The 25,808-nt window shown below is 43.0% G+C and overlaps 3 protein-coding genes across 3 annotated transcripts; 1 reads left to right on the forward strand and 2 right to left on the reverse strand.

Annotated features, from left to right (window-relative positions):
- Positions 1-28: 28 nt before the first annotated feature.
- On the forward strand, positions 29-2,622 carry MELLADRAFT_86360 (uncharacterized protein; the record flags this gene model as incomplete). The annotated part of the gene is made up of 7 exons (XM_007409925.1): positions 29-235; positions 304-620; positions 728-1,006; positions 1,089-1,566; positions 1,702-2,374; positions 2,460-2,564; positions 2,609-2,622. 7 exons carry the CDS (start codon positions 29-31, stop codon positions 2,620-2,622), a joined length of 2,073 nt encoding a protein of 690 aa, XP_007409987.1.
- Positions 2,623-14,554: 11,932 nt separating this feature from the next.
- Positions 14,555-15,359, reverse strand: MELLADRAFT_35984 (uncharacterized protein; the record flags this gene model as incomplete). The annotated part of the gene is made up of 4 exons (XM_007410121.1): positions 14,555-14,691; positions 14,790-14,859; positions 14,933-15,107; positions 15,187-15,359. Coding segments are annotated over 4 exons (555 nt in total), but the record flags the coding sequence as incomplete, so codon positions are not given.
- Positions 15,360-18,528: 3,169 nt separating this feature from the next.
- Positions 18,529-19,341, reverse strand: MELLADRAFT_86362 (uncharacterized protein; the record flags this gene model as incomplete). Its single annotated transcript, XM_007410120.1, has 3 exons — positions 18,529-18,851; positions 18,911-19,108; positions 19,167-19,341. 3 exons carry the CDS (start codon positions 19,339-19,341, stop codon positions 18,529-18,531), a joined length of 696 nt encoding a protein of 231 aa, XP_007410182.1.
- Positions 19,342-25,808: the final 6,467 nt, after the last annotated feature.

The raw sequence follows: 25,808 nt of genomic DNA on the forward strand, positions 1-25,808 counted from the left end.
CCTCTTTGTCCAGATCAAACAAACATCAATGTCTGACGAACAGAAGAGTAGACTCACTGAACAAATTGTCGACTTTTCACTTGCACAGAAGTCTGGATTTATCGAAGCCTACATGGATGTGTTCAATGTCTCTCGAGAAGTTGCCCTTTCGAAGTTACACGGCTGCGAACAGCACTTTGGCCAGGCTATTACTCGACTCAGGAAAAATAGATCCATTGTCCCGTGGCAGGACGAGGTAAGTCACGTTATAATGCATCTCCCTTCACGTGTAACTCCCCACTAACCCTATCTTTGCGCTTTTAGAAAAGCTGGGTGGCAAAATGCAATGCCTTGATGGAGCCGGACAGCCCTGGAAACACCCTGGATGACAAATTCGTCGTATTATCCCGGGCATTTCCTCGTGCCAAGAGGTGGCTAGACTGGTGGCGCACCTCGGACATCCAGGCCATGCTCTTCCCTGCCAGGAAGCGCATGCCTCTGGATGATCCACCTTTGGACGACGAAACGGGCGAAGAAACTGGCGATGTGTCAAGGAAACGCAAAAAGCGAGGCCGGGATGATGGTTTACCTTCGACCACCAACGGCCAAGAATCCATGCACAGGATCTACTACCTATTTTGGTACGCATAAGGTTACATAATGACACATTACAAAGCCTTTCTAACATTAACTTCCATCGCCAGCCCTGGGAAATGTAACGTTATTGGCGGTATTGTTCAACTTTTAGCTTTTGTCCAAAGCTTGGAAAGAGATCACCAAAACCTCAACCGAGGTATCTCTGTCGCGTATGGCTCTTCCCAGAAGAACTGGGAGGGCCTAGTCAAAGGAATGCAAATGTCCAAACCGACGAAACGAAAGTTCATCGCAAACGACGGCCGCCCTCCCGATACCACCGACGAACTTTTGGGAAATGTGTCAAAGAAGTCGAAAAGAGGACCAGGAAGACCCAAAGGCTCTCAGAATGTCATGCGCCAGCCTTTGACTACGTATCAGTCATACAAAAAAGGTACGAAGCAAGGCTCTCGCAATTGTTGTTGGCAGTCTTCGACGCTCGAGTGCCTATACACGCTTTTTGGACCCCTTTGGAGCCGACACGCTACAGTCAACGGGACTCAAGTTATTCATATCATCTATACCCACTTCACCAAACGTTCGACCCTTCAACTACAGGGTAAACCAATCCTTGGGCACCTATCTACTTATCAGAATTTGATACACACCGCCCTGCGAGGCCTTGGCACCTTTCCTGTCGACGGTTTTGCCTCTGCAGATGCGGTCATGGAAATATTACTTCGACCAGGTCGTAACTCAATTGGACCAATGTTTGAATTACCCATACTCAAAACCTCGAGATGCACGGCGAACATCAACCACAGCTCCAGCACGTTGACTTCAAGAGCCATTCTACAGGTTTTCCCCTATACTTTTACCGAAGCTGGACTGTCTTACGCACAGTTGGGTCTATTGTTGGAACGATGGGTGTCTGAAGGACTGTCCTCCAGCGACTGTGTATGCCAACGGTGTCACCCAGACGAAGAAGGTGACAGTGTTGGCGACGACGTTGTCGTATGTGAACCACGGTGCAATAACGTCGAAGGCTGTGCGATGATCAAAGAGACAATCAAAATTCATCTCGTGGACATTAAATCAGCACCAATTCATCTTTACTTCACTTTAGAAGGTGTTATGAATATGCCGGAGGGCGATGAGCGCGACGCGTATCAGGGCGAAACTAACTGGCCAGCACGGATCAAGATTGGCGAAGTTGATTATTACATGATGACCCGTGGCTTTTGGGGTGCTTTTCATTTCTGGTGCAAGGTAGTGCGGTCAGTGGAAGGAGTATTAGGTGTTTGGCATTATGACGAGGCTGAAAACCAAGGAATTGCTCGACTTCTGGACCGGGACGTGACCAGCATCGGTGGTTGTCAACCGCACACCAGCTGGGTGTGCTATTCGCGCATCCCTTTTGAACAAGAACGCCGTCACATTGCTGAAATCATACGAGGTCTGATGAAAGAATTTCCCCAACACCATCATTCCATCCCATTCTCGATGCCGTTGCCAGACTTTCCGGTAGGAGGTGGGTTGCCATCTGCCGAAGTCATCGCTCAGGACCTCACAGTGGCCACTGTAGTATCCGCGACATCAAATCCAATTGACCTCGCTGAGGATGATCAAGCTTGGGACGAATTGGCCTCCCTTCCGGACAACGAATGCCTGGAGGAATTATTGATACCGAAAAGCCCGATAATACCACCTACCAATCCCTTGAAAATCAAGGTGAGAATGGCGGCGCACTCATCCCAACCTCCGGTACCTATTGAACTTCCTAATCATCTCGCGGTCACCACCGAAGAGAACCTAATTCCTGGTAGGTCCAAACAATTTCTCTAGTTTGTATAATTACTGACACCTTTTTTGCTTCTTCGCCTGGTCTGCTGTCTTACCCTTGACAGTTAAAAGGAACCCTCGACGTTCGAAAAAACCTGTTCAGGATGATATACCTGTGATACCTGAAACTGTAAAACCGGTCAAAGGCATCCGAAAACGTGTACCTAAACGTTGATGTTGATCTTAATTTCCTTTTTTTTTTGGGTTGGTGAAGGAGGGGATTGGTGAACTGGTTTCTTCGTTGGAAACTTGGTTTACACGGTGGCTGTGTTTGTCTTTAAGTTTTTCCTCTCATTGTTATATGTATTTGATTTGATTTGGTAATCATGGTCACTATTTTGATTTTCTCTCATTGTTATAATTGTAATAATAAAACATGGTCACTTTTTCTATTTTGTCTCATTGTTATCATTGTAATAATAACGTATGGTCATTGGTCGCGTATCCAGATCTCATGATCTAGCATGAGAGAACCCGGTGTAAAATGCCTGCAGGATCCAATGTAAAATTGGAATTTACCTGTGGCTTTTTACACTTTTACACTGTGCATTTTACACCGGGATATTCAGTGTAAAAGGGTTTTGTGTAAAAGTCAGTTTGTGAGGTGTGAAATGCAATTTTACACCGGATAATTTACACCGAATGTGTCGGTGTAAATGTACACTGTGTAAAATTGCAATTCAGCCGTTCTTGTCAGGATTTTACACCTTCGTCTTTACACCGTTTTTTTCACACCGGCGTAGAAAAAAAATTTACGGTGTAAAATTATAAATTACGGTGTGTAATTTGTATTTTTACACTGACTCAATTTACACCGAATAATCCGGTGTAAAGGGCACGGTGTAAAAATGCACCTCCCCATCAGAAATCCCCTTTGTGATGTGTGGTGTTTCTTTCGGATTTTTTGATGCCTTTGTCTTGGATACATGCAGGTTAGAACATTAAAAGTCTGCCAAATAAAGTTCAAATGCATCTTGGTTCACAGGGGCATCAAAATTCCACACACTGTCTTCAAACCATGTACAGATGATCTTGCATCCTTTGTTGTGCTGCAAAATTTTTTTTGGGTGGTTTTGGAGCCTTGTACATATGGCAGTAGTGTTTAAGTACCTAAAATTACACACATGTGATGACTTGCATACTGAGCCAGAAGAATTCTGAAAAAAACGTTCAACAAAGGGGATATTGTCCTCCACTTGTATTTTTTTTCAGATTTTTCTTGTCACTATTGAAGGGAAATTTCAGTGCTTCAGTGCTGCATATTTAGGGTATACAAAGTTTGTTCTGGAAATTTCCAGACATCTTTTTCCAGAACACCAGAAGCCTCCTGCTCCTCTGGAAAACATGCAGTGTTGGTTATTCTAAGCTTCAGAATACCATAAGTTCAGAACACACCTAAAAAAAAACTTTTGGTGTCCTGGGGAAACACTTCTGGAAATTTCCAGAACCATATTTGTATACCCTAATTTATGTGTTGATCCACAAAAATTTTGAACATCAACAAACTGAGTGCTAGAATTTTCTTACAATGACCAAAATCTCCCAACTGGAAGAAAATAGCACATTTTGCCTTACCAGATTTTTTCAGATTTTTTGGGCCAATATCAAGCAAGGCATTTTAAATGCTAGAATCAATCATTTTTTGCCATGGAAAAACACATTATTTTTGCAGTGTATAGCAATTAGAAATGTCATTTTCAGAAAAAGGTCAGGAGTGATTTGTGATAAGAAGAAAAAGCGGAAGGGGAAAAAGGTGGAGAAAATGGTGTTACCGGAAGGCTTGCAAGAGGAGGCGGCACGGGTAGCGAGATGGGAAGCTGATTTGGCAGGAGATCTAATGTGTGAAGAAAATCCTTACGCCGTCGGACAACCCAAGTTCGGTTACGATTTTTGTACAGGGCAACCAGTAGAGCCTGCTAAACCAAAGAATGATTGGTCTTGGAAAGGGAAGCCTTATGGGGGAGATGGTGGAGGAGGTAGTGGTCAGAAGAGACAAAGAGGTGGAAATAGGGGTAGAGGCCAAAGCCAAGCAGACATTTTGAACATACCTTATGTTCCTCAACCGTATGCCATGAATTACCATGCAGGTCCTTTGAACCAAGCTGGCCCTTTTAACTTCGCAGGTCCTCCTAACTTTAATGGATACACCAATTTCGCGGGTCATTTGAACCAAGGCTGGGTTGCCCAAGGGCAGCAGCACGCGAATAGGCAAGTGAATACTCCGTTCAAAGGAGGAAAGAACCATGGCAAGGGTAACAAGCATGGCAGAGATAATAATTGGTAAGCCAAATTTGAGAAGGGATGGATCAGAGTTTGGTCTTCCTTTTACTCACGGGTGTTTCTCTTTGCTCCTTCCCCCCCCTCTATTTCTCCATCGTTATCCCATGACCGTCCCAAATTACGAGAATGGATGACCTTGTTGTGTCTGCTATGTCTTTCAACGGCGATGGATGCGTCACGGATTAACCTTGGTTACGGTGTGGTGACTTGACGATAGATCTTTGTACCTGTTAAAATGGTGGGTATTGCGGTGATCAGAATAACTTAGAGGCATAGAACTTTTGTTTGGAGGTTTTTGAATTTGAAATGAATTACAGTCAAACCCGCGCAATTGCATACCCGCGCAGATGCATAACCCGTGATAATGCATAGAAAAAATTCTTAATCTTGATGCTTTTTACTGCCAAATTTGACAATGGAATTGCATAACCCGTGAAAATGCATAGCAAAAGTCTTCCACCCAAATTATGCGATTGCGCGGGTTCGACTGTACCCCCTTTTGCTTTGGCTGGAACACTGCCAGCATTAAAGAGGTTCCCAGATGGGAATATGGGTCGTGGGGATCAGACCGCCATTGTACTATATGTAGTCACAAAGGCTGTTTGATTCCTACGACCCATATTCCCATCTGGGAACCTCTTTAATGCTGGCAGTGGAAATTGTGCATTCCTCTCTATTGTCCTTCGTTTTAGAGTGCAGCCCTGAAGTCCCACTTGTGCCCAGGATATTGGAGGCTTGATTGTTGAGGTGCCAACCGAGTGTAGGCATGGTAGACGCTCGCCAGAGTGCCATCCCGTGCACAAAACCTTTGTCGCAGAAAACAGATTCAGAACACAAATCAGCAGACGATTTAGACGCGAGTTCTGAGGAAGACTCTCCTGACTCCTTGTCGGATGATGAGAATAAGAAGAAGAAGAGGGTGCTTCCACTGCATAGACAACAACTCTTCAAGGCGAAGGTGTCAACGTACTGGCCACGCCCAGTGAGATGCAACATGAACGTCAGCAAGTGGATAAGACTGATGAAACTAGTTGGTCTGGACGACGAGATTCCTTATATTGTGGACGGTTTCAGAGAAGGGTTTTGTCTTGGAATCCCACAACACTTGCTTGGGGATAGGAAATGGTACACCCCAGATAATCATTCTTTGGCTCTTGCGGTGAAAGATCAAATAGAGAAGACATTAGCAAAGGAAAAGAAGGAAGGTCGGATTCTTGGACCATTCACGCACGAGGAGGTTTACAACAAGTTTGGTTACTTCCGGTTGAACCCAATGGGGATGGATTGCTTAGACTCATTAATGATCTGTCACACCCCCAGGAAGATCCAGAAATAGCCTCGGTCAATTCCTTCGTCGATAAACATAACTATACGACTCAATGGGATGATTTCAAAGTTGTGGCGGAATTCTTCAAGAACAACCCAGGGGCCTGGTATATGGCTCTAGTAGATTGGGCAAAAGCCTACCATCAGCTGTGGGTTCACCCTAGTCAAAGGCGGTTTTTGTGCATTGTCAATTTCTATGGCAGAGTCTGGGTCGACTTAGCTGTGGGTTTTGGAGGGGTTGCTAGCTGTGGTGTTTTTGGAGGTCCGGCGGAGGTATGGAAAGAGGTTGTGGAAAGGATTCTGAACTTACCCAAAATCTTTCGGTGGGTAGACAATAATCTCCTTTTCAAGCGACCAGAGGCAGGAGTATCCTTGAAGGATATTGTCGGCTTAAGTGGCAAAATGGGTGTGAAAACAAATCCTGAGAAAAACAAGGAATTTGGTAAACGTCAGCGTTACTTGGGTTTCGTTTGGGATGGAGTCAAACATACAGTGAGGTTACCGGAAGACAAACTGAAACAGAGACTGGATCAGGTATTAGATTTCTTCAAACCAGGGGTTAAATGGAAATACGAACAGGTCGACGTACTGGTGGGTTGGCTATGCCATACGGTCAATGTGGTTCCACACATGGCGGCTTACTTACGATCATTCTACCGCTGGCGGAATAGCTGGAAGAAGAGACGGGCAATGAGGAAAACACCTGAGGATGTGATTGAGGACCTTAAGGAGTGGAAATTCTGCTTACAAGAATTTGATTGCCTCCATTTGGTCAAGGACCCCCCAACAGAATACGTTGCGTGGGTGGGCAATGCCTCGTCTCCTTTTGGGTGAGTGAACAGTGAGATTATCCCAATTCATCTTGCTGAAGGTTGGCACTTCCCCCCATTTGACGGTTTGAATGTTCTGCTTTGGGTCACAGGGTAGGAATCCTAGTTGGCGAACACTGGGCTTGTTTCAGGTTTTCAGAAGATTGGAAGGTCCTAGGCCTCCAAAACAAGAAATGTTTGATTGCTTGGGCTGAGACTATTGCAGTGAGATTGGGTCTTCTAGTTCTGAGTAAGGTGACAAGCGTGAGGGGAAGGTCTTTCTGGGTAGAAACTGATAATACTACAACAGAGAACACGATTCGTAAGAGGAAGTGTAAGGATAAGAGGGTGAATAATGAATGGAAGGAGATACAGTGGCTACTTTCAGTCCTTGGCTGCAATATAAAGGAGAAGAGGGTGACGTCCAAGAATAACAACACAGATGGCTTGTCTAGAGGCAAAGCTATCGGACATGTGTGGTGGAAAGAGGTAATAGTAGAAGTTCCAACAGACCTGAAACCGTTCTTGTCACAAGTAACTCCGCCAACGGAGTAAATCCCATAGTCGAGATGTAACTAGCTGTCCTGTTGTCTAGAGCTAGAGTTCGCTATTCCCTTTCTTGTCGTATCTCTATTTTTCTTCATTCACACATTATGGTAAAGAAAAAGTCAAAATCAAAGTCAAAAACTCCCTTACTTGAATCTAAACCGGATAAAGAGTTGAGAAGGATGACCAAACCTTTTGGTGTCTTCAAAAAAGACGCGTTCGGGGTGGATACTTCTGACTCAAACAAAGTCCAGAAGCACTTCTTAAGAGGGGCCTGGAAAGATGGAACTCTTAAGCATTACAACTCAGGGATCGTGAAACTTATGAGATTCGCCGAGGTCAAGAACGTACCAAAGGAAAATCTCCTACCAATCTCCTCAGATACACTGTTACATTTCGTGGTATGGGGGTCAAAGAAGGGTGACGATCTTGCAAAGGACAATGAGTCGGTGAAATCCTTGACATTGAAATCATATATAGCTGGGATCAAAGCGTGGCACCAGTTTCACCAAAAGAAATTCCCTTTGGACGCCAATGCTTCAGTCAAAGGCTTGTTGAAGGCTTCACGAATGGTGGAACTTAGAGCCAAGGAAGTCAAAAAACTCACTCCTCCTGTCTCAGTCTCAGATCTGAAAATTCTGGTTGATAACCTATTGGTCACGGTCGAACACAAGCTAGTTCTATTAGCGATTGCCTTGGTCGCATTCTGGGGAACTTGTAGACTTGGGGAGTTGGTATCGGATGGTGACGGCAGCCGTGTTCCTTGTTGGAGAGATCTGGAGTGGTCGGTGGATTGGTCTTACGCAACGATTGCCATCCACGGAGCCAAGACGGCTGAACCTGGCGAAGTTCAATACATTCAGATAAAGAAACAGAAATCACAGTTAGACAATTTCAGAGTCCTACGTTTACTTGACCTATTCAGACCAAGATATGGAGACAAACCAATCTTTTCTTGGAGAGACCCTGAAGATGATAGAGTCTGGGAGTACAAGAAGAGTATGGTGATTTCGACATTGAGGGGCATATGGAATGTGAACCGGGAGGTAAATAAGCAGTTGCTCTATGGTCATTCCTTTCGCATTGGCGGCGCCTCGTTGAGATGGAATCTTGGTGCGTCGAGAGAAGAGATTAAGGAACTCGGAAGGTGGAAATCAGATGCTTATAAAATATATTTGAGGAATTTTGATCCAAAGGAACTGAAGGAAACGGTCCGCTTGTTAAAGGAACTAAGGGTGGAAGATTAGATCCGTCTAGGCTTGATACGAGTGCCTTGAGTCTGTTCGCTGTGATAGTGCTCAAGGATGGGTTTCTAGTATTCTCGAGCTGTAGGTTGAGTGGATGTAGGGATGAGTTGGTTTGGGAAGAAGGTCTGAATGAGATATCATGAGGAAGTTAGGAAACTCTGCCTTTTCACCATCACTGTCGCCCCTCATTCACTAGCAACCTACATGTATCTGGGAGCTGCATAAGGTTAAAGTTTTGCTATAGAATTTAAAGTTTCAATTCTGGTCACATGCATCAGCTACAGTCGGTAGTTGATTAGCCGACACGAGGGGTTCCATTAAACTTGGGGTAAGACCCAGGGAACCATCCTCCTGTGCCTTGGCCGACATAGAGTAGTTTGGGGGAACTTGTCCGGTTTTATTGAGACCTAGGACTCACAAGAGCCGAGTTTAGGGTGGTTTGACTCCTCAGGCTCACGGCTTGCCCCCTGTGAGTCATGGGGTTGAGGAGTCAGCCCTCCTCTGGCCTACTCTCGTCACCAGAGGTATAAACGTAGGGAAGTATGTCCTTTCTATTTACATTTACTACCTTTGGGCCCCCCCACACCACACATAGTAGGATGTTAGCCGTAGGAAGGGTTAGGTCCTGCTGTGGTAAATTAGGCTAGTTGAGTAAGACAATCAGGAGCAGATATGTTACAATAAGGCACTATTAGATAGTAACCTAGTAGTCAAGCTTAGGTTACACAGAAACACCTTCTTGACATCACTCGACGTAAGAATGGATTGAAGAATTGTTCAAAAGACTCAAAGAAAAAATGACTTTTATTGTAAGATTACATTTATTGTAGGATCAGCTTCTATTGTAAGATGAGGAAGAGGTTTGAATTGTTTTTTTCTGCTTCTAGTGGTCATATGTACAATTGTATCAGAAAATAAATCTGAAACCTTGCGATTGATTTTCATAAACGGTCAAATCCAAGTTCAGCAAGTGAACAAAACAATAGGACTTTTCATTTACAACCAGAAAATGAATGGTTATCAAACTCATTATCTTGAACTGAATCAACAAAAGTTCAAGTGATTCAAAAGACAAAGTAGACGATAAGAAAAAGAGTGAAAAAAGTTAACAAGAAATCGAAAAAAGTTGAAGTTTACGCCCCTTTTGTTTAAAAAAGGAGCTACAAATCTTTCAACACCCCCCGGGTTGACCCAAGGGGGCGGCATATATTGGATAGAGGGCTCGAAATAGTGGGATCCTATATGTTTCACTTGTTTTTTGGGATTCTTGCCTTTGAATCTGAATGGCCCCTGTCTGAAATTTCTACAACTAGTTGGTCTCAATGAGAGTGCAGGGGAGCTTTGTGAGAGAAGTTAAGACCAAAGAAATTCAGGGTGTGTTCACTCAAGCAATTTCCGGTCAGAAATTGTGTTCTGCAACATTAAAAGTGCTGGTTTGGTGGAGTATGGTTTGTTTTTTCACTTAAAAATTTACCAGTGAAAATTGTCATCAGGAATTGCTTAAGTGAACGTGACCTTAGTATTTAGGTGAGAGAAACCAAAAAGCTCACAGCCAACCTGCTCATCATGTGAGATAAACCAAAATAACACCTTAAAGAGCGTAATCAATGTTTGATGCAAGAAAGGACCCCACAAATATGAAACAAAGGAACAACTTGAGGTTGATTTATCATGAACAAGATGAATAATTGGTTTTTTATCTTCCCTTTTTCTTTCATTGCTTATTTATTAAATCAACCTCTTTTTGGAATCACATTCTTTGTTAAATCAGGCTCTTTGTTAAACCACAATCTTGATTCAATTCCACACTTGTTATAAAAAAGTTTAAGTGCAATAAACACTGATGCTTAACTGAGAAGCAGCCAACTTGGCTGGTAGTAAGCCAGCCCCAAACCTGTGCATGCCTGGGTTTGTATACAGCTTGTGAGGGTTGGGTATTCAAAAGAGTACTCAATGCTCACTAAAGATGGATAGGTGGATTAATAATTTTAAATGAGTATATGTAAATTTCAAATATAATGTGATTACAATAAATTCATAAAGAAGGAAAAGATAGAGCAGAAGAGAACTGGTCTGTTTGGAGAAATCCAGACAGCCTACAGTTGAATGACTCCTCAAAAGGAGATTGTAATTATAACAGATTATAATTATGAAAGCTGGATCCAAGGCTTTCCTTCAATCTTCAAAGTAACTGATTGAAGAGTGATGTGGAGGTCACAAATCTGGTTGTTATGAAGTCACCAACTTGTAGTTGTTCAAGAGGTCACTAACCTGGAGTTGATGTAGGTCACTAACCTGTAGTTGTTCTGAAGGTTACTAACCTGAAGTTGATCTAGGTCACCAACCTGTAGTTGTTCTGAAGGTGACTAAACTGAAGTTTATTGGAAGTTTACTAACCTGAAAAGAGTTCTACTTAGGGAAAGTAGAGGATCCAAGGAAGGAAGACAGAAATTACTTTATCTCTCAGTCAGGAAGCTACTTTAAAGATATGAAGTGAATCACATAATTATAAGACTTTGATTATGTACTTCAAAAGAGCTTTAAAGGGTTCTTTAAAAGAGGTGTGTAATAAAATGCTTGGGCAAATCTCTGGAGGCTGAGAGAGGAGGGGTTTATATACTCTCCTCTTTAAACCTAACTGTAGTGATATTTGTCTCTATCACTACATTGGTTCAGGTTTGATCATCACTAGATGTTATGATCATTACTAGTGATACTTACTTACATATACATATCATGTGTAATATGCAATATAAGCATTTTAACTCTTGACACTGAGCTATGAGGTGTAAATGATGTTTTATTACATATGACATGTTGTTTTAAGTGCACATATATATGTAATAAGTGTTTTGGTATATTTTATCTAAGGCTGTGACCCGGCCCTGGCCCTGACCAGCCAACTCTGCCCGCTGGTTTTCTGGAAGCAGACAGTACGTGCCCTGACACACACCAAAACCTGCTTAATAAGGGTCATAAAAGCCCTGCAAGCACCCAGGCGGCCCGGTCTGCCCCAGTGTCTGTCATTTTTTTGTTGAAGAATCTTTAAAATTGCCTTTTGAGTTGAGTCCCATGGCTCTCTCCAAGCTCTGAGTAGGCTGATATAAGGTTTATGTACAATTTTATACACCTAGATGTGCAACAAACGCAAGAAATCACCCCTATGGCCCCTTTTAGCTCTTAAAATCAATTCAGGGTGTGCCCTGGCTGGCCCTGAGTGTTTTCTGGATCCCCTTGGGTCTGCCCAAGGCTGGGCAATGCCCCAGGGCCGGGTCACAGCCCTAATTTTATCACATGCTACATACTGTTACTGCACTGTATTTATATGTAATCAATTTTATACATAATGTTTTTAATGTTACAAGTTAGTTTTGGGTACATGTATATGTACTCCGGGCTGACACAGCTGGATCTTGGCTAAAGCAATGGTTGTGACAAAAAATGTTGAGATTTACGTTACAACCCTCCATAGGAGCATTTGTGAGTCCTGAAATGGATGTTTGGAAAATTATATGATCCATGGTATTTGGCAAGTTTAGATGATTGAGCCAACCTTGATAATTGTTGCTTAACTGTTCACTCTAATCAGTACAATTAAGTGCTACTTCCAACATCCTCCTTTTCCTTCCACATTGTCCTCCAAAACCACACCAGGTGTTTGGTGAGGTAGTTTTGCAGCAAACTTCCACCATTTTTGCAATTTTTGTTTGCGTGTGTCTGAAAACTCAGCCTCTCAGTAGCAACACAACTCAGGACAAGCCCAGCCAAATTGGCCATCAGTCTTGTGCTTATAATTTGAAACACTCATGCCTGAGCTATTACACTATGCCAAATTGCAAATTTACCCCTGAGTTTGGAAAATTGAGAAAACACAGAAAATTATAGAGAAGCTGGGAGGGGTCAGAAGAATATGAAAGAATAATGGCTGGGCCCTCTGTGCATTCCAATCATCTGGCATATTTTTTTCAGATTTTTGCAACCACAGGGTATATAATGTCAGAGACCCAATTTTGGTCCAAAACTGGCATTTTTTGAGACAGTGACCTTGCAAGACCAATAAACTATCAATTGTGCTTCAACACATGTAGTGTCTTGACATTCTGAATGCCACATTGTGTCTCTAAAATGTGGATGCCCAAAGCAGTTGTGTGTCTCAAAGAATGGGTGAGATATATCAAGAGCCGTACACAGCAGGAACCCCACATATACAACTGTCCCTACATCAAAATTCTACTTGAATTTTTAGATCTTGAAAACACTATCAGAAAGCTCCACCTCAGAAGCACAATACTAGCATTTTATTCTCAAAAAAAGTGTATTTTGTAGGGCTGGGAGGGCAAAATGCATAAAATTTTAGACACTTTTTGGCCAACTTGAATCCTGCTAATGGCTTCAGCAAATTAATAAAAATTGTAGACCCATTATGCGGCTCTCATGAATCGAAGTTATTCAGGTGATTGAACAAAAACTCTCATATTTTTGGGCATTGAAGGTTTTTGACCAAATCTTGCTAGTTTTGGACCAAATCTGAGATTCTGACCTGATATCCCCTGTGAGCATTTTGATTTGAGATATCTTCATAACCAAAGGCAAAAATATGCAAAAATATGCACCATGAGGGGAAAACACACATGGATTGAACTATTATTTTTTCAATTTTTTCTGACCTCCCTGCATTGGTGATATTTTTCTATCATTTTGACTTTCTAAACTCAGCGGTAAATTAATAATTTGGTGTAGTGTTAGCAGGATGAAGCACGACATCATTGATGCATCGTAGAAAAGTGTTTTTGACATTTGCAATGGGTATAGTCATTACATCATTGGCATGATGATTTGACTTAGGAGAATCTTTGAGATTGTGATGAGTATCATCTAATCAATTGTTGATATGTAAATAACACCATTATGAGCATCAGGAGTGCTAAAGAGAAACTTTGATCATGACCCGTTATTGATCCCCACCTCTTCATACATGCTTCAAAATCTAAATCCATGGGTGTTTATTGGAAGAAGAGTGGTGATTCAAAATTTTAGACTCCCAAGCCCTGTCTTAGAACGGTCGGAAGCTTTTGATAGGAGGAAGTCCCCAAACAACTCCTTTTATCAGCACTCATGAGACGGCTGTACAGCTAGTTTTGAATAGCTCAGGCCGCAGATCCGGTGTGCGCTCCAGTCATCCTAATTAGATGATGAGAAACAGAGGTTTCACCGGCTTTGCTTTGCTCAACTTCATCTGTGCAGGGTGGATGTGTTTTTGTGGAAAACACAAAAAATAGACACATCTGGCAGGATTCTAAACTTTCTGGATGTCGAGCGCATTTGTGGCGGACACTGTGTTCCAAGATAAAATTCTCTGCACCAGATTGCTGGAATTTGAAACAGAATTTACTGCAATGTGATATGAGTCGCAAATGGTGAAATGGATGTGCAGATCTTGATAGCATCTATATAAGTTACGGTCTGGATTTATCATTGGGATGGCCGATAGTGGGTTATCATAAAATTAGCTAACAAGTATATTTGTAGAACATGAAATTAGTAAAGCAAGAAGATGCAACAAATCAAGAAAAAACGATGAAACCTGACGAAACCATTATCCTGCCCAGAGGAGAATCATCGTGGATGCGAAAGTTAGAGATATCTAAAGAAATTGATATCATGATGAGTTGATCAAGTGTTGTGAGGCGCAGCCCAAATGTAAGATTATTTGATGTGCAGTGAAAAAACGATTATTGTCTCTTATTGGGATTCAAGACATTCCATCATAGACAAGAGGAACAAGAGTAGAAGAGAAAGGCTATTTTGAATTCCTCTATGCCGTCAAGGTACCTTGAGCTTTTTTTGATTGCACGATGGCGTTTGTCACGTGCCTGATGGTCATGACACAAAGTGAAGTCAGCAGTTTTACCAAGACGGTTTGAGCAAGGCGGCGGTGATGTATATGTGATCTTACTGTGTCATCAACCACACCGCAGATTTCGAGATAGCAGTCGTAGAATGGATGTAGATTTTGCGGCTTGGGAACGCGTTCAGTTTCGAAAACTGGCTTGCAAAATATCGGATCACGTCCTGAACTTCGTTGTTGCCTATAAGAGATTGTGAAAAGAGAGGACATCATGAGCGGTCATTTATGTTTCTTATAGAATGGTGATCACCCATCATCATAGTAGCAGCTGGCACTTACCGTCAAATTTGGGGAAGTACTGGGAAACCTGAACTTGACCTTTTTTCAGTTTCTTTGCCAACACATCACACTGAGAAAGTTCAAGATGAATTTCTAATATTCAAGACGTTGGCCATGATGAACACTTAGTAGTTTGAACGAACCTTGTTGAAAAGTACGACGATTGCGACTTTAGCCAGGATACCATTTTTTGCGATCGATTCGAACGATTTCAAGGCTTCTACCATCTTGTTTGTACCAGGTTCGTCTCGAAGGACCTCATTGAATGAGGAGATGGCACAAACGAATACCACGGCTCCGGAATCCTCAAAGTGTGGACTGCAAGCCACCCATGAGGTCATCACCGGTGGAGCTCATGCACATAGGCCAAAGACAAACATCAAAACATAAAACTCACAGCCAATTATCGTGCTTTCCTTTGACTCCGCCGGGATCGCATACACGCCATTTCTCTGGACCCACATCGATGTTGTACTCCTCCATCCCAATCGTAGCAAGACGGACGTGCATGATGTCATCAGCATTTGGTTGATACTCAGGTTGTGCTATCCGTTCAACGTTTTCCAGGATGCTTTTGGTGAGAATGGAGAGAAAGACAAGTCCACAAAGTCAGAAGTTTAAGATCGGCAACCTATCTCATAAATTCATCAACTGACTATACAGAGGATTCGTTCAGCTCCAATAGAGCGTCTGGGCACTGCTCACTCCGCCAGTCATGTACAACAAGACCGCTTGCCATGGCTTGATGATAGACTTTCAGAATCTCGTATCGATATTGAGATATCAGTGAGGGTAGATCTGCGCTTGCGGAGTCTACTGGTACCGAATCGTAGGACCGATTCATTGTACTGAGGGTACTCCGCCGTTTCAGTCGAGCATTCTCTTGCCAGACGCGTGGAGCAACCCTGCCAGGCGCATGCAAGGAATCCGGTGCAAAGGAAAAAGCTACGGGTTGGGCAGAATGATTAGACTTGCAAATGATCACATGAAGTATGGAGATTACGCATGGACAATAACAAGAATTTCAAAAATCCTTACTATCTGACTCCAATGACGAGTAATCGAGACTTGAGAGAGGAGATTGCGGATCCAAGAGCGCCTTTGATAACTCTTCTTGCTCACTGACAGCATGCAAAGATTTTACCATTGGAACAGAGACGATGGAGAGGACGCTGCGTGCATCAGACGTGCAAATTGAGGATCCACTTGGTGAGCCCAGGGGAGAGCAGAGGGACCGGCCAGCATCAAGCATGTGACCAACAACACAGCTATCGTCCTCGCACAGCAGTGGCCCAATGAGGTTCAAAAGACGTCGAAGTCTAGTATGATGTGGACCATCGAAGGTAGCAGCCACCGCCTTGATGCTACGAAGGAGAGTCAAGAGGATCGCCAGCTTGAACATATCACGCTCAGCGCTCAGCGATTCTGCATCGTGGATGGCTCGGAGATGCCTTATAAATGTTGATTTCCCTGCTTCTGCGGGGCCTACGCATAGATACGGAAAAGATAGTATGTACCTCATGGTTAGGTATCATCACGACTTTCGGTCCGGCACTGCAATTGTCACTTTACACAAATTTAAGACAAAGTACTGACCTAGAACAAGAACCTTGACCGGAACACGCTGGTCTTCAGAGTCTGTCCCACCTGGATGGACGCCGGGGCTGTTTGCTCGGAGGTCCCGATCAATGGAATCAGACCTGAGTTTGGCCGCCAGGGAAGTTGCGTTCCTCCTGCGAAATAGCCTTCGAGGCATTTAAAGTGAAGTGTTGTGTAAAGACGAATAAAAATTTCGCGGTGGTGAAGCAGGTGGGACTCAGGAGGTTCTTGGAGGTTCGCAGGCAAAAGCTGAAAGGGAACAATAAAATGTATCAAAATCAAATCAGACAATGAGAACGCAAGATTACGACATGATGTCAAGTCCCTCGTGCTTCGACCTGGAAAGCTGCCAAACTACACCGACAGTAGGACAGTAGGCTGGAAGAAATACATATCATGTATTTGACAGTACTAATTCTTCGAATGGCACCAAAGGCATCATACCTGGGAAAAGTCCCCAATATTGCTCGATGCTCATTGCTGACAGCTGTTTGTTGAGTCAGGAGAAATTGGGTCTCACCAGTGCCCACCGGTGCCAGTGCCGGCCTGTTCTCCCGAAAGGCAAACCTTCATCCACCACAGCACTCAAAATTGAAATGGCTCAGGACCCTGGGATACCCCTACATACAGAGGGTACTTACCAAAAATCCTACCAGGACCCTGGAATACACCCATGGAGGGTACTGACGGAGCATGATTTTCAGTTTTTTGCCTCTACACTACGCATCAGTGCCTCTATGAAGCTGCAGAGCACTTCAAAAGATGCGCATGGAGTAGGGCTATCAGATGAGCCCAGACAGAGCCCGGCATCATGTCTCACGGCGGCGTAAATCGCGATGGCGCAATTTTTTTTTTGACCTCCAAGGCCAAAAACCGACCCTCGATTTTTGGCCCTTTTTTGGGCGTTACATTGATATATCTTAGGTAATATTGGTGCTACCAGGCTGCGAGCTAGTGAATTTGAAAGCCTTCATTCTGGTGCATCTTTTGTGCTTCTGTAGGTCTTGATAGAGTGCAGTCTAGTATCTAAAAACTACGTCAACAAAAGGTCGGTTTTTTCGTAAGTACCCTCTGTGGGTGTATTCCAGGGTCCTATCCTACCTTTTCGTGGTGAACTTTTGAAAAAATCTCAAAATCCTACCTTTTTCATCAGTACCATTTCGGGTAAAAAAAATTCGGGGCCGATCTGGCATTTCTCAACAAATAGCACGGAGAGGGGTGAAAAAGGACCACTATGACTATATTTCTTCATAACAAGAGGTCTTCTTGACCTCAAACACTAAGAAGGACCAATGTAAAACAAAAAAAATCATTGACAAATGAGAAGAAACTCCATTTTTTGATGACTATTGATCTTCTAATTCATCTGTATGGGTGCTTTTCAAAGTTTTCAACTGAGCTTCAAATGCTCTAATGAAGCCTGGGTTATCAATAGAAATGATAAAGCGGCGTAGAACAAGAGGTACAGAGTAAGATCCTTCACCTATGTAAGAAAAGGTAGAGCCTTGCGATGGTAGGAAAACATATACTATGTGAGATGCCTCTACTCGAGAAAAAGTCCACTCATCTGGAGTCAGTGTCTCAGACGCTGTGGCTAAAGGAGTATGTGGGTTGTTCTTGAGAATCTGAACTGAAACGTATGAGAGCTCTTCTCGAGTCTTGGCACTTTTGACCTAAGTGTGCTTCTTATTTTTGTAAATGTATACTGCTAGAGTTTTTCCGAGATAGAGTTTCTACCAGCCACAATGTCAGTATGATCATTTGAATGCTTTTAATTTAATGTAGTGCTTACACTGTTCTTGATCAAGACTACAAACTTGCCCATTTCAATTGGATTTTTGGTGGTAATTCCACCACCTGTGAGAGTGGCTTGAAAGGGTAAATCAAGATGAGTCGAGGTATTTTGATAACACTGCAAGAGGTTGAGTTTAACATTGATGGTCCATCGATGGATACGTGAAAGACCTGTAGGTGTAGCTTCAGCGTTCCTCATTACAACAGCAACAAGCTTGCTACACTTGCTGGGCTTCAAAGCCTCTCCTGTTGACTTGCGTAAGTTGTTGATATCAATCTTCTCTTGTTTGTTTCCCTGATGCTTTCTAACCTGGCAATCGTGGGCAACTCGTAGCTGAAGTAATTTTTACTTTTCTAGTTTCATACCATCTTGATTGTTCAAGACTAATGTATCAAGGTGGTGATCAGCTCCGGCAAAGTCAGCCAGCGCAGCTTCATTGCGTTCTTCAGACAAGCTTGAATCATTGGGTCCAAGGATTGTCAACAAAGACATGGCTACATTATTGAAGATCTCTTGATCAAGATCTTCTGGTATAGTAGAGAGCAGGACATCTGTTTGCTGCTGTTCATCTGTAGCCTCTGCTGCCGCGGCCACAGCTGCTTTGAGGGATTTTTCCGGACCAAAATTATACTCAACATCATAGCTCTCAGCCATGCAAGTTGAGACATCTTTGAGAGTACATCGGGAAGTGTTCAAGCTGTCTACACATGTTTCATGCTAGACTTACCTCCCAAGACTTTGTTTCCAGATAACCCAACAGGAGTATCAACAATGGAAGCATTGTGCATTCCAACAAAAGAAGCCAAACTTATGGCTCGTTTCTTGGCCACAGTCAAGTTGTAGGTGATCTCCTTGTCAGTGGGAAAGTAACAGAGTCTATCAATGTGCTCAGAATCAGGTTCTTTGGAGAAAGCAAATTCATAGCCTGTAGTGGAAATGTGATTAGTGACCCTTTTTAAATTGAAAACCAAAAATAGTCTTACCGGAATGTAGATGTTCTGATTTCGATATTTTGATGATTCCACTCATCACACTTTTAACCACAGCATGAAGTTTTGGAACCATCTGTCTAGCATCAAGGACAGCTAAGTTTGGTGATATGACACACATCCATCCGAACACATGCTCAATTGGCTTGGTTCCATGTTTCCAGGGCATCAAAGGTACGTCAGAGTAGTATCTTTGGTGTGATATGATGAGGCCAAGTAAGCGACTCGCCATAGTTGAAAAGATCTTCAAGCTTTGAGGTGAGATCCTGTTTGCGGATAGACTCATGAGTGAGTCTGGTTGATTTTGTTGCTTGATGAGGTAGTTTTTCCAGATACGGAGGAAGAACTCAGCTGTCCAGTTTGAGCGTAGTCGTTGGCAATGACCTATACTTTGATTGAGCCATGCAGCCATCATTTCTCCAAAAACAAACAGATACACTGATAATCTGGTGCACTCTTCTTGCTTAAGAGCTGCTTTTAATGTCTTTGCTGAGAACATACGATGTGCACGACCGTCGTCCTGCCGGTCACTGTCGAACACATCACGCTTGTAGAGCGGACTAGCTGCCTCTTCAAGTAAGACAGCCAACTGTTGGATGTCAACATGGAATCAGCCAAAAGATATAACACGGGCACCAGAGAGTGGTTGGTTTGCATCCGTCTTCCAAGCATGTTTTGGATCCTGTATCATTACAATTGGGCAAGCTTCATTTCCAAAAAGAGGGACTTTCACGTAGACCTCTAGATCTTCATTTGTATATGTAAGATAATATGTTCTAGATTCAATAAGTTGCTCTTAAGAAGCCAACTCTGTAGCTTCCCCATCCAATCCGAGTGAAAGGAGGTGAATTCCAGCTTCTGGACATTTGTTGATGAAGTTAAGATTTTGAGCAACTAGGTCTTTGGCTTTATCCTGGCTGCGACTTGCTATTATAGCAACTACATATGTTGACATATTTGGTAAAGGGATCTGAATAGTATAAGCTTGTATCTGATGATGGTTAGATGGGTGTAAGTTTAGTCAAAAAGCAAAGGGTAAACAAAATTTAAGGCAGGTGATGGACAAACTTTGGAACAGAGTTGATTGTTGGTGACTGCCGACTTCACTAAGCGCTCAATTTTATCACCATCACTAAAAGGGATATCACCGCCTTGTGCTCCTACTAAGTAGCCATTGTAATTTTGCATTGCCTTTACACAGACTGTCTCATCAGTTGCAGCAGCAACCGGGCCGGTATAGTCCAGCTCAGCTAGTATATGTGCAAGCCTCTTGAAGTTTTTTGAGTGCAGACCGTCTTCAAGATGCATACCTTGGACCTTTCAAATCTGACGCATGCTTTGGGCCCCACGATCAGCAAAGTTGTTGTTGAAAAGCTTTAGAGCTCGAGGGCTGATGGCTGCCAAAGTTGTGAGGAAGTTGTCAAAGTAGAAATCAAATCAACAGCCGCGCATCAACTTCCCATTTGATTCACGTTCAGCTCGCACACCGACCGCCATCATCAGACCACGAATAACCTCTTGATTCTTGAACAAGCCAGCTTTTCCATACACACCAATAGCATTCCAGAATTCTTCATCACCTTGTTGAGATGTTTTTTCCAATGACTTCTGAAGTACTTGAAGCTCGGCGTATTTCATTAAAACTGCTTGAAATTGACCACCTGTCATAAAAACCTTGGCAATATACTTGATCTTATATTTGGTTGCGTATGGCACATTAAGAGCTGTGATGAGGCTTCGAACATGCTTCAATCCCTTGCATTTGTCACAGACAGGAAGTGAGATTTTGGTGGTAGTCATGACACTACAAAACATATAATGTTTGCCGGGCAGAAAACGCAAATATTGATATACAAAAATATTGAGCGGTGAGGAGGAGGGCAAAAAATACAAAAAAATATGGCTGTTGTTCCTGGTGTTGAGAGCTTCAATCTGAGTATTTTTCTGTATTTTTAGAGTGCATATTGTTGAACGTACTAACAAAAAACTCCATATTCATCAGATATACACCTGTAACAGATGCTGAAATTTGGTTCCTCAGATTGGAGAGGACAATTGGAAATCTACAAATGCTCATAAATTTTGCAATTGGCAAGGAAAACACTCGATTATTGGTTCATTAGAAAGCTGAACTCTGTCTCTAGATCTTTCATTGAGGTGATGGGGCTGTGTCCAGCTTTGCAAAGAATCTATGTGGCTTTGAAGAAGATATTTCAAAGTGACTATAGCTGCCTTGTGAGAGAAAATGAAGCCTTGAATCATTATTAAGACATTTAGAGAGAGACTGGGGCTTTCTAATGAGCCTAAAAGCGAGTCTTTTGAGCAAGAATTGCAAATTTTATGAGCATTTGTAGAACTAGAGAATATGCGGGCATGCCCGCAACAGGTGTCCGGGACTCCAAAATAACAATCTAATTCCTCAATTGAATTCAACACTGTTACCACATTCTCTATTATTTTTTAATGGACTACATTTGGGGCCTGGAGAGCTAATTCCTCTTGAATTCCTCTTGAATCAAGATTAACACCAAACACAAAATCAATTGTTAATTGCAGTAAAGATGAGCGATTAAGACTATACAGTGGATGATGAGTAATCATGAAGACGGAGCAAAAAAGGGCGGTATTTATAGAGCTAAGGACAGAGTTTGAACTAAAGGAGTGCGGAGGCTATTAACAAAAGCAAAAGCAAGCTATATGTAGAGAAGCATTGATGAGATAAGATTGAAAAGCACAAAAGAGGAGTGTAAGAAAAAAAAAGTCAGAGATAACCAAAGGGATCTGAATATGCGACAGCAAGGCAAGAGGAAATCAAAGAGAACAATATAGGAGGTGGTAAGAGACAGAAACGAAAGCGGGGGAAGAAGCGCGATAACAGTAGGAAAAGGAAAAGGGTGGAGGATACGGCATTGAAGGTAGAGCGGATAACAAAAGAAAAAGAAACAAAACGCACAGAAAATGCAAAAGCAGAGAGGATGCACATTAAAAGAACAGTAGAAAAAGAACAATGGAATTTCTGATAGCAGAAAAAAACAAAAAGGAGACAACACACAGAGTAAAAGATCGGGGCAAAAGCTGACAAGACTAAAAAAAGCGGCGATGGAACCCGACTAAGATTGGGACTAAAAGAAAATGGAAAAGCAGAGAAAAGAAAAGCAACAAATAGAAGGCCAATAACAAACGGGTCGGGATTGGAACGGAACATGGAACCGAACTCATGCGGGCCTGTTCTACGTTTTTATATATTAGATTCAAATTGTCCTCTCCAATCTGAGGAACTGAACTTCAGCATCTGTTACCGGTGTATATCTGATGAATATGGGGTTTTTTGTTAGTACATTCAACAATATGCACTCTAAAAATACAAAAAAATACTCAGATTGAAGTTCTCAACACCAGGAACAACAGCCATATTTTTTTGTATTTTTTGCCCTCCTCCTCACCGCTCAATATTTTTGTGTATCAATATTTGCGTTTTCTGCCCGGAAAACATTATATTCTTTGTAGTGTGACTGATTGAGTACATTTGGGTGAGTGTATTGATTCCTGATTCCCGTGCCGCTTGATTAACCATGTTACCTTGGATTCTGGAGTGGTGTGGAACTGTTTGCGCTGCTCATTTGACAATGAGACTTTGTGAGTAGTCTTGAAAAGCCGGAAACAGACTTTCCATCGCTTCACCCCATGGTAAGGCGTAGGTGAGTGCTTGATACAGTTTTCAATGCAAAATTTGGTGGTTGGTCGCTTCCAGGTTTGATCATTTAGACTAAGGCTCCGACCCAGCCCCGGCCCAATCTATTTAAGGCCTGCCCGAGCTCGGGCCCAGTAAAGCTTGGGCAGGCCCGGGGCTGCCCCGAGTTTTTTTTATAAATAAAACAAGGCCTCGTAGCCTGCTTACCCCAACCAAATTGTACTTGATTTTACCTTGCTCATCATCAATATGACATGCTCAGCACAACCAGCTACAATCAGCAGCAAACACCCCCATAATTCATTGAGTCCACAAACCAATCAAAAAAGACCAAAAACTATTATCGTAGACTCTGAAGAACCTGACTCGAAATCTATGGGTACTTCAGAGCATGATTCTCAAGCCAATTCACAGAATAAGTCTGGCACAAAGTCTTCATGGGTATGACATTACTTTATAGAGAAGAAAATCAACAACAAGGATGCCCTAATATGTCAAGCCAAAGTCAACCCGGGCAGCAATGATCTTTGCCTTGCTGAGCTCACACAAGATAAAACATCATCAACAAAGTCAATGATACAGCACCATTCTAAGAAACACGGAATCACGTCACAAGCTGTAACAGAAGATTCCGCTATTAACATGGAAAAATATGCCAAGGAAAGACGAGTTTGTCCTGTATGTTCTTCACTTTTGCTATTGATTCAATTTCTTCTGTTTCAACTCACTAATTTATCTTGACTCTTACCGTACCTTTTTTCTTGAAGATCATTGAAAGAACCGCAAGGCACGCCGTGGTTCTTAAGCCCACGGTGACTTAGCGGAGGTAGAGAAGTGCGGGCACAGGCAAAAGGCGCCAAAGTGCCAAAGAGAGAAATTTAGAATTCGAGTTCTGAAATTTCTCATCTCAAACATTCTCAACCTCCCTAAGGAACGTCAAGAAATTAATTATCGAACTCTCATTGATAATATTACCATTGTTAACTATTAACAAAATTTCAACAAACACAAGAAGAAGATGGACGCTCGGTTAGCACAAGCAGAGGCAAGATTGACAAGATCAACTTCGCAAGCAACAGGGATAACTCCAGGACCTAGCTTACAGCAACCAAAAAGAAACTACAAAAGGAAAGAAAGAGACAAAGATATCGATGAAGAGAGAGAAGAAGGAGAAGAATTGGAGATAACAGGCAGAAACATAGACGGTGAAGAGATTCAGCCAGAAGTGTTAGAAGGTCCGCAACCCAGAGGATTGTCAGACACGGAGAGAGACGGGTCATGGAGACCACCACAAAGGACGGGAAAAGGGAAAGGTCGACAAGAATCAACCCCTTCGTCAATGGATGGAGAAGAGATAGAATCACTAGGTTAGTTCCCTTCCTCAAAATCCTTTTTAAACTTATCTATCTGTTTTGCTCTATCATACCTCCAGTTCTCTATCATCACAATCCACACGCACTGCCCCCACAATCCGCATACGTGCTACGCTTTGCAAAAAGAAGACAAAACCGAGATGAACCACTCTGTGGGAGGGATCTTGTAGACACAAAGACGTAAAGGCAGTATCAAATAGCCAGTCACGAACCCTAATCCTAGGCTACCCACAATGGTAGCGAGAATGGAAGGAAGAGCCCCCCTAGCTGATAAAAAGGAGAGGCGTGTTCAGTCTCAATTTGAGATGAAGCCTACGGAAAGGAAAGATACGAAAGAAAGGAAACATAATATCAGAAACTTACGATTTCAATTTCCCAAAATCCCACCATTGTGTAACAGCCGAGGGTGATAGGGCATTGATCATGCGAGCCCAGATCGACGAACTATACGAGAGTAATCGTCGTGCAGAAGGAGGAGCGATGCTAGCAGAGTACTTCAGACTCTTCGGGTCATCTACTGAAGACCGTCAGAACAGAGGTCCAACACCAGGCCCAAGTCGAGGAAACGATCGTAGAACGGTAATCGAGTTACCGTTTCGCCCAAGCACGACGGTCACACAACCACGCCCTGCCACTGGGGATAGCTCCAACCACGCTCAGCAAACAGGAGGCCCCCAGCAGACGGGAAGCCACAAAGGCAGACAAGAAACGAATAACGTACCAATCACAGAGACTGGTCAACGTAAGGCAGAAAAGCGACCACCGTTTCACCACGACAACTCCCCATCTTCCCCAAGCTCTTCACCACCACAAAGAGGTAGATCACCGACACATCGCAGAGGCCACAGACAGGAGAGAACCCCTTCACCGGAGAGGAACCGAGACGATTGAGATAGCCACTACCATCGCCACCGATCCCCAGTTCACTGCCAACGCTCACCGGCCCCTTACCAACTCATCCAAGAAAACATGTCAGATGCGTCATCCAAATCCAGAGATCGACGACGTCCGGAACGGGTCAGTCGAGGGGAAGAGCCAACTAGAGCAGAAAGGCTGGCTACAGAGGTTCAAGACGTTAGATCAGGGAACTCGGCGGAAGAGGAAGAAAGAGCTGAAGTGGTGTTAGAGTCAGGAAAAGGACGTATGGTGATGTCTAATGGAGACGTAATTGAGAATGGAAGGAGAATTCTGAAAGACGACTCAGTGCAGATGGCTAAAGGACTCACGCAGTTATCTCCAACACTCCACCTATACCTCAGAACATTCAAAGCTTATATTCCCTTATCGGTGTTTGACAAATTTTTTCTAATCCAAGACCACAAAGCTTGGAGTACAAGGAAAGCTCCGTCAGAGGCGAAAATCTTAGAAGGAGGAGCCGGAGTAAAGGTGTATAGTGGAGCACCACCAATGGACAAACTCACCATGCAATTCGAACAATGGCTAGACGCGATCTCATTGTTCATCAAATATGTGAAACAAGAGGGTTGGCAAACCCAAGCAGAGAGGTTCACCAATAATAAGCAACTGGTGATAGACTTGAGAGACGAAGTCGGCTGGATGGTGGCGTTGAGG

The sequence above is a fragment of the Melampsora larici-populina genome (genome assembly GCF_000204055.1).
Source record: "Melampsora larici-populina 98AG31 unplaced genomic scaffold MELLAscaffold_18, whole genome shotgun sequence".
Classification (NCBI taxonomy): Eukaryota; Fungi; Basidiomycota; class Pucciniomycetes; order Pucciniales; family Melampsoraceae; genus Melampsora; species Melampsora laricis-populina.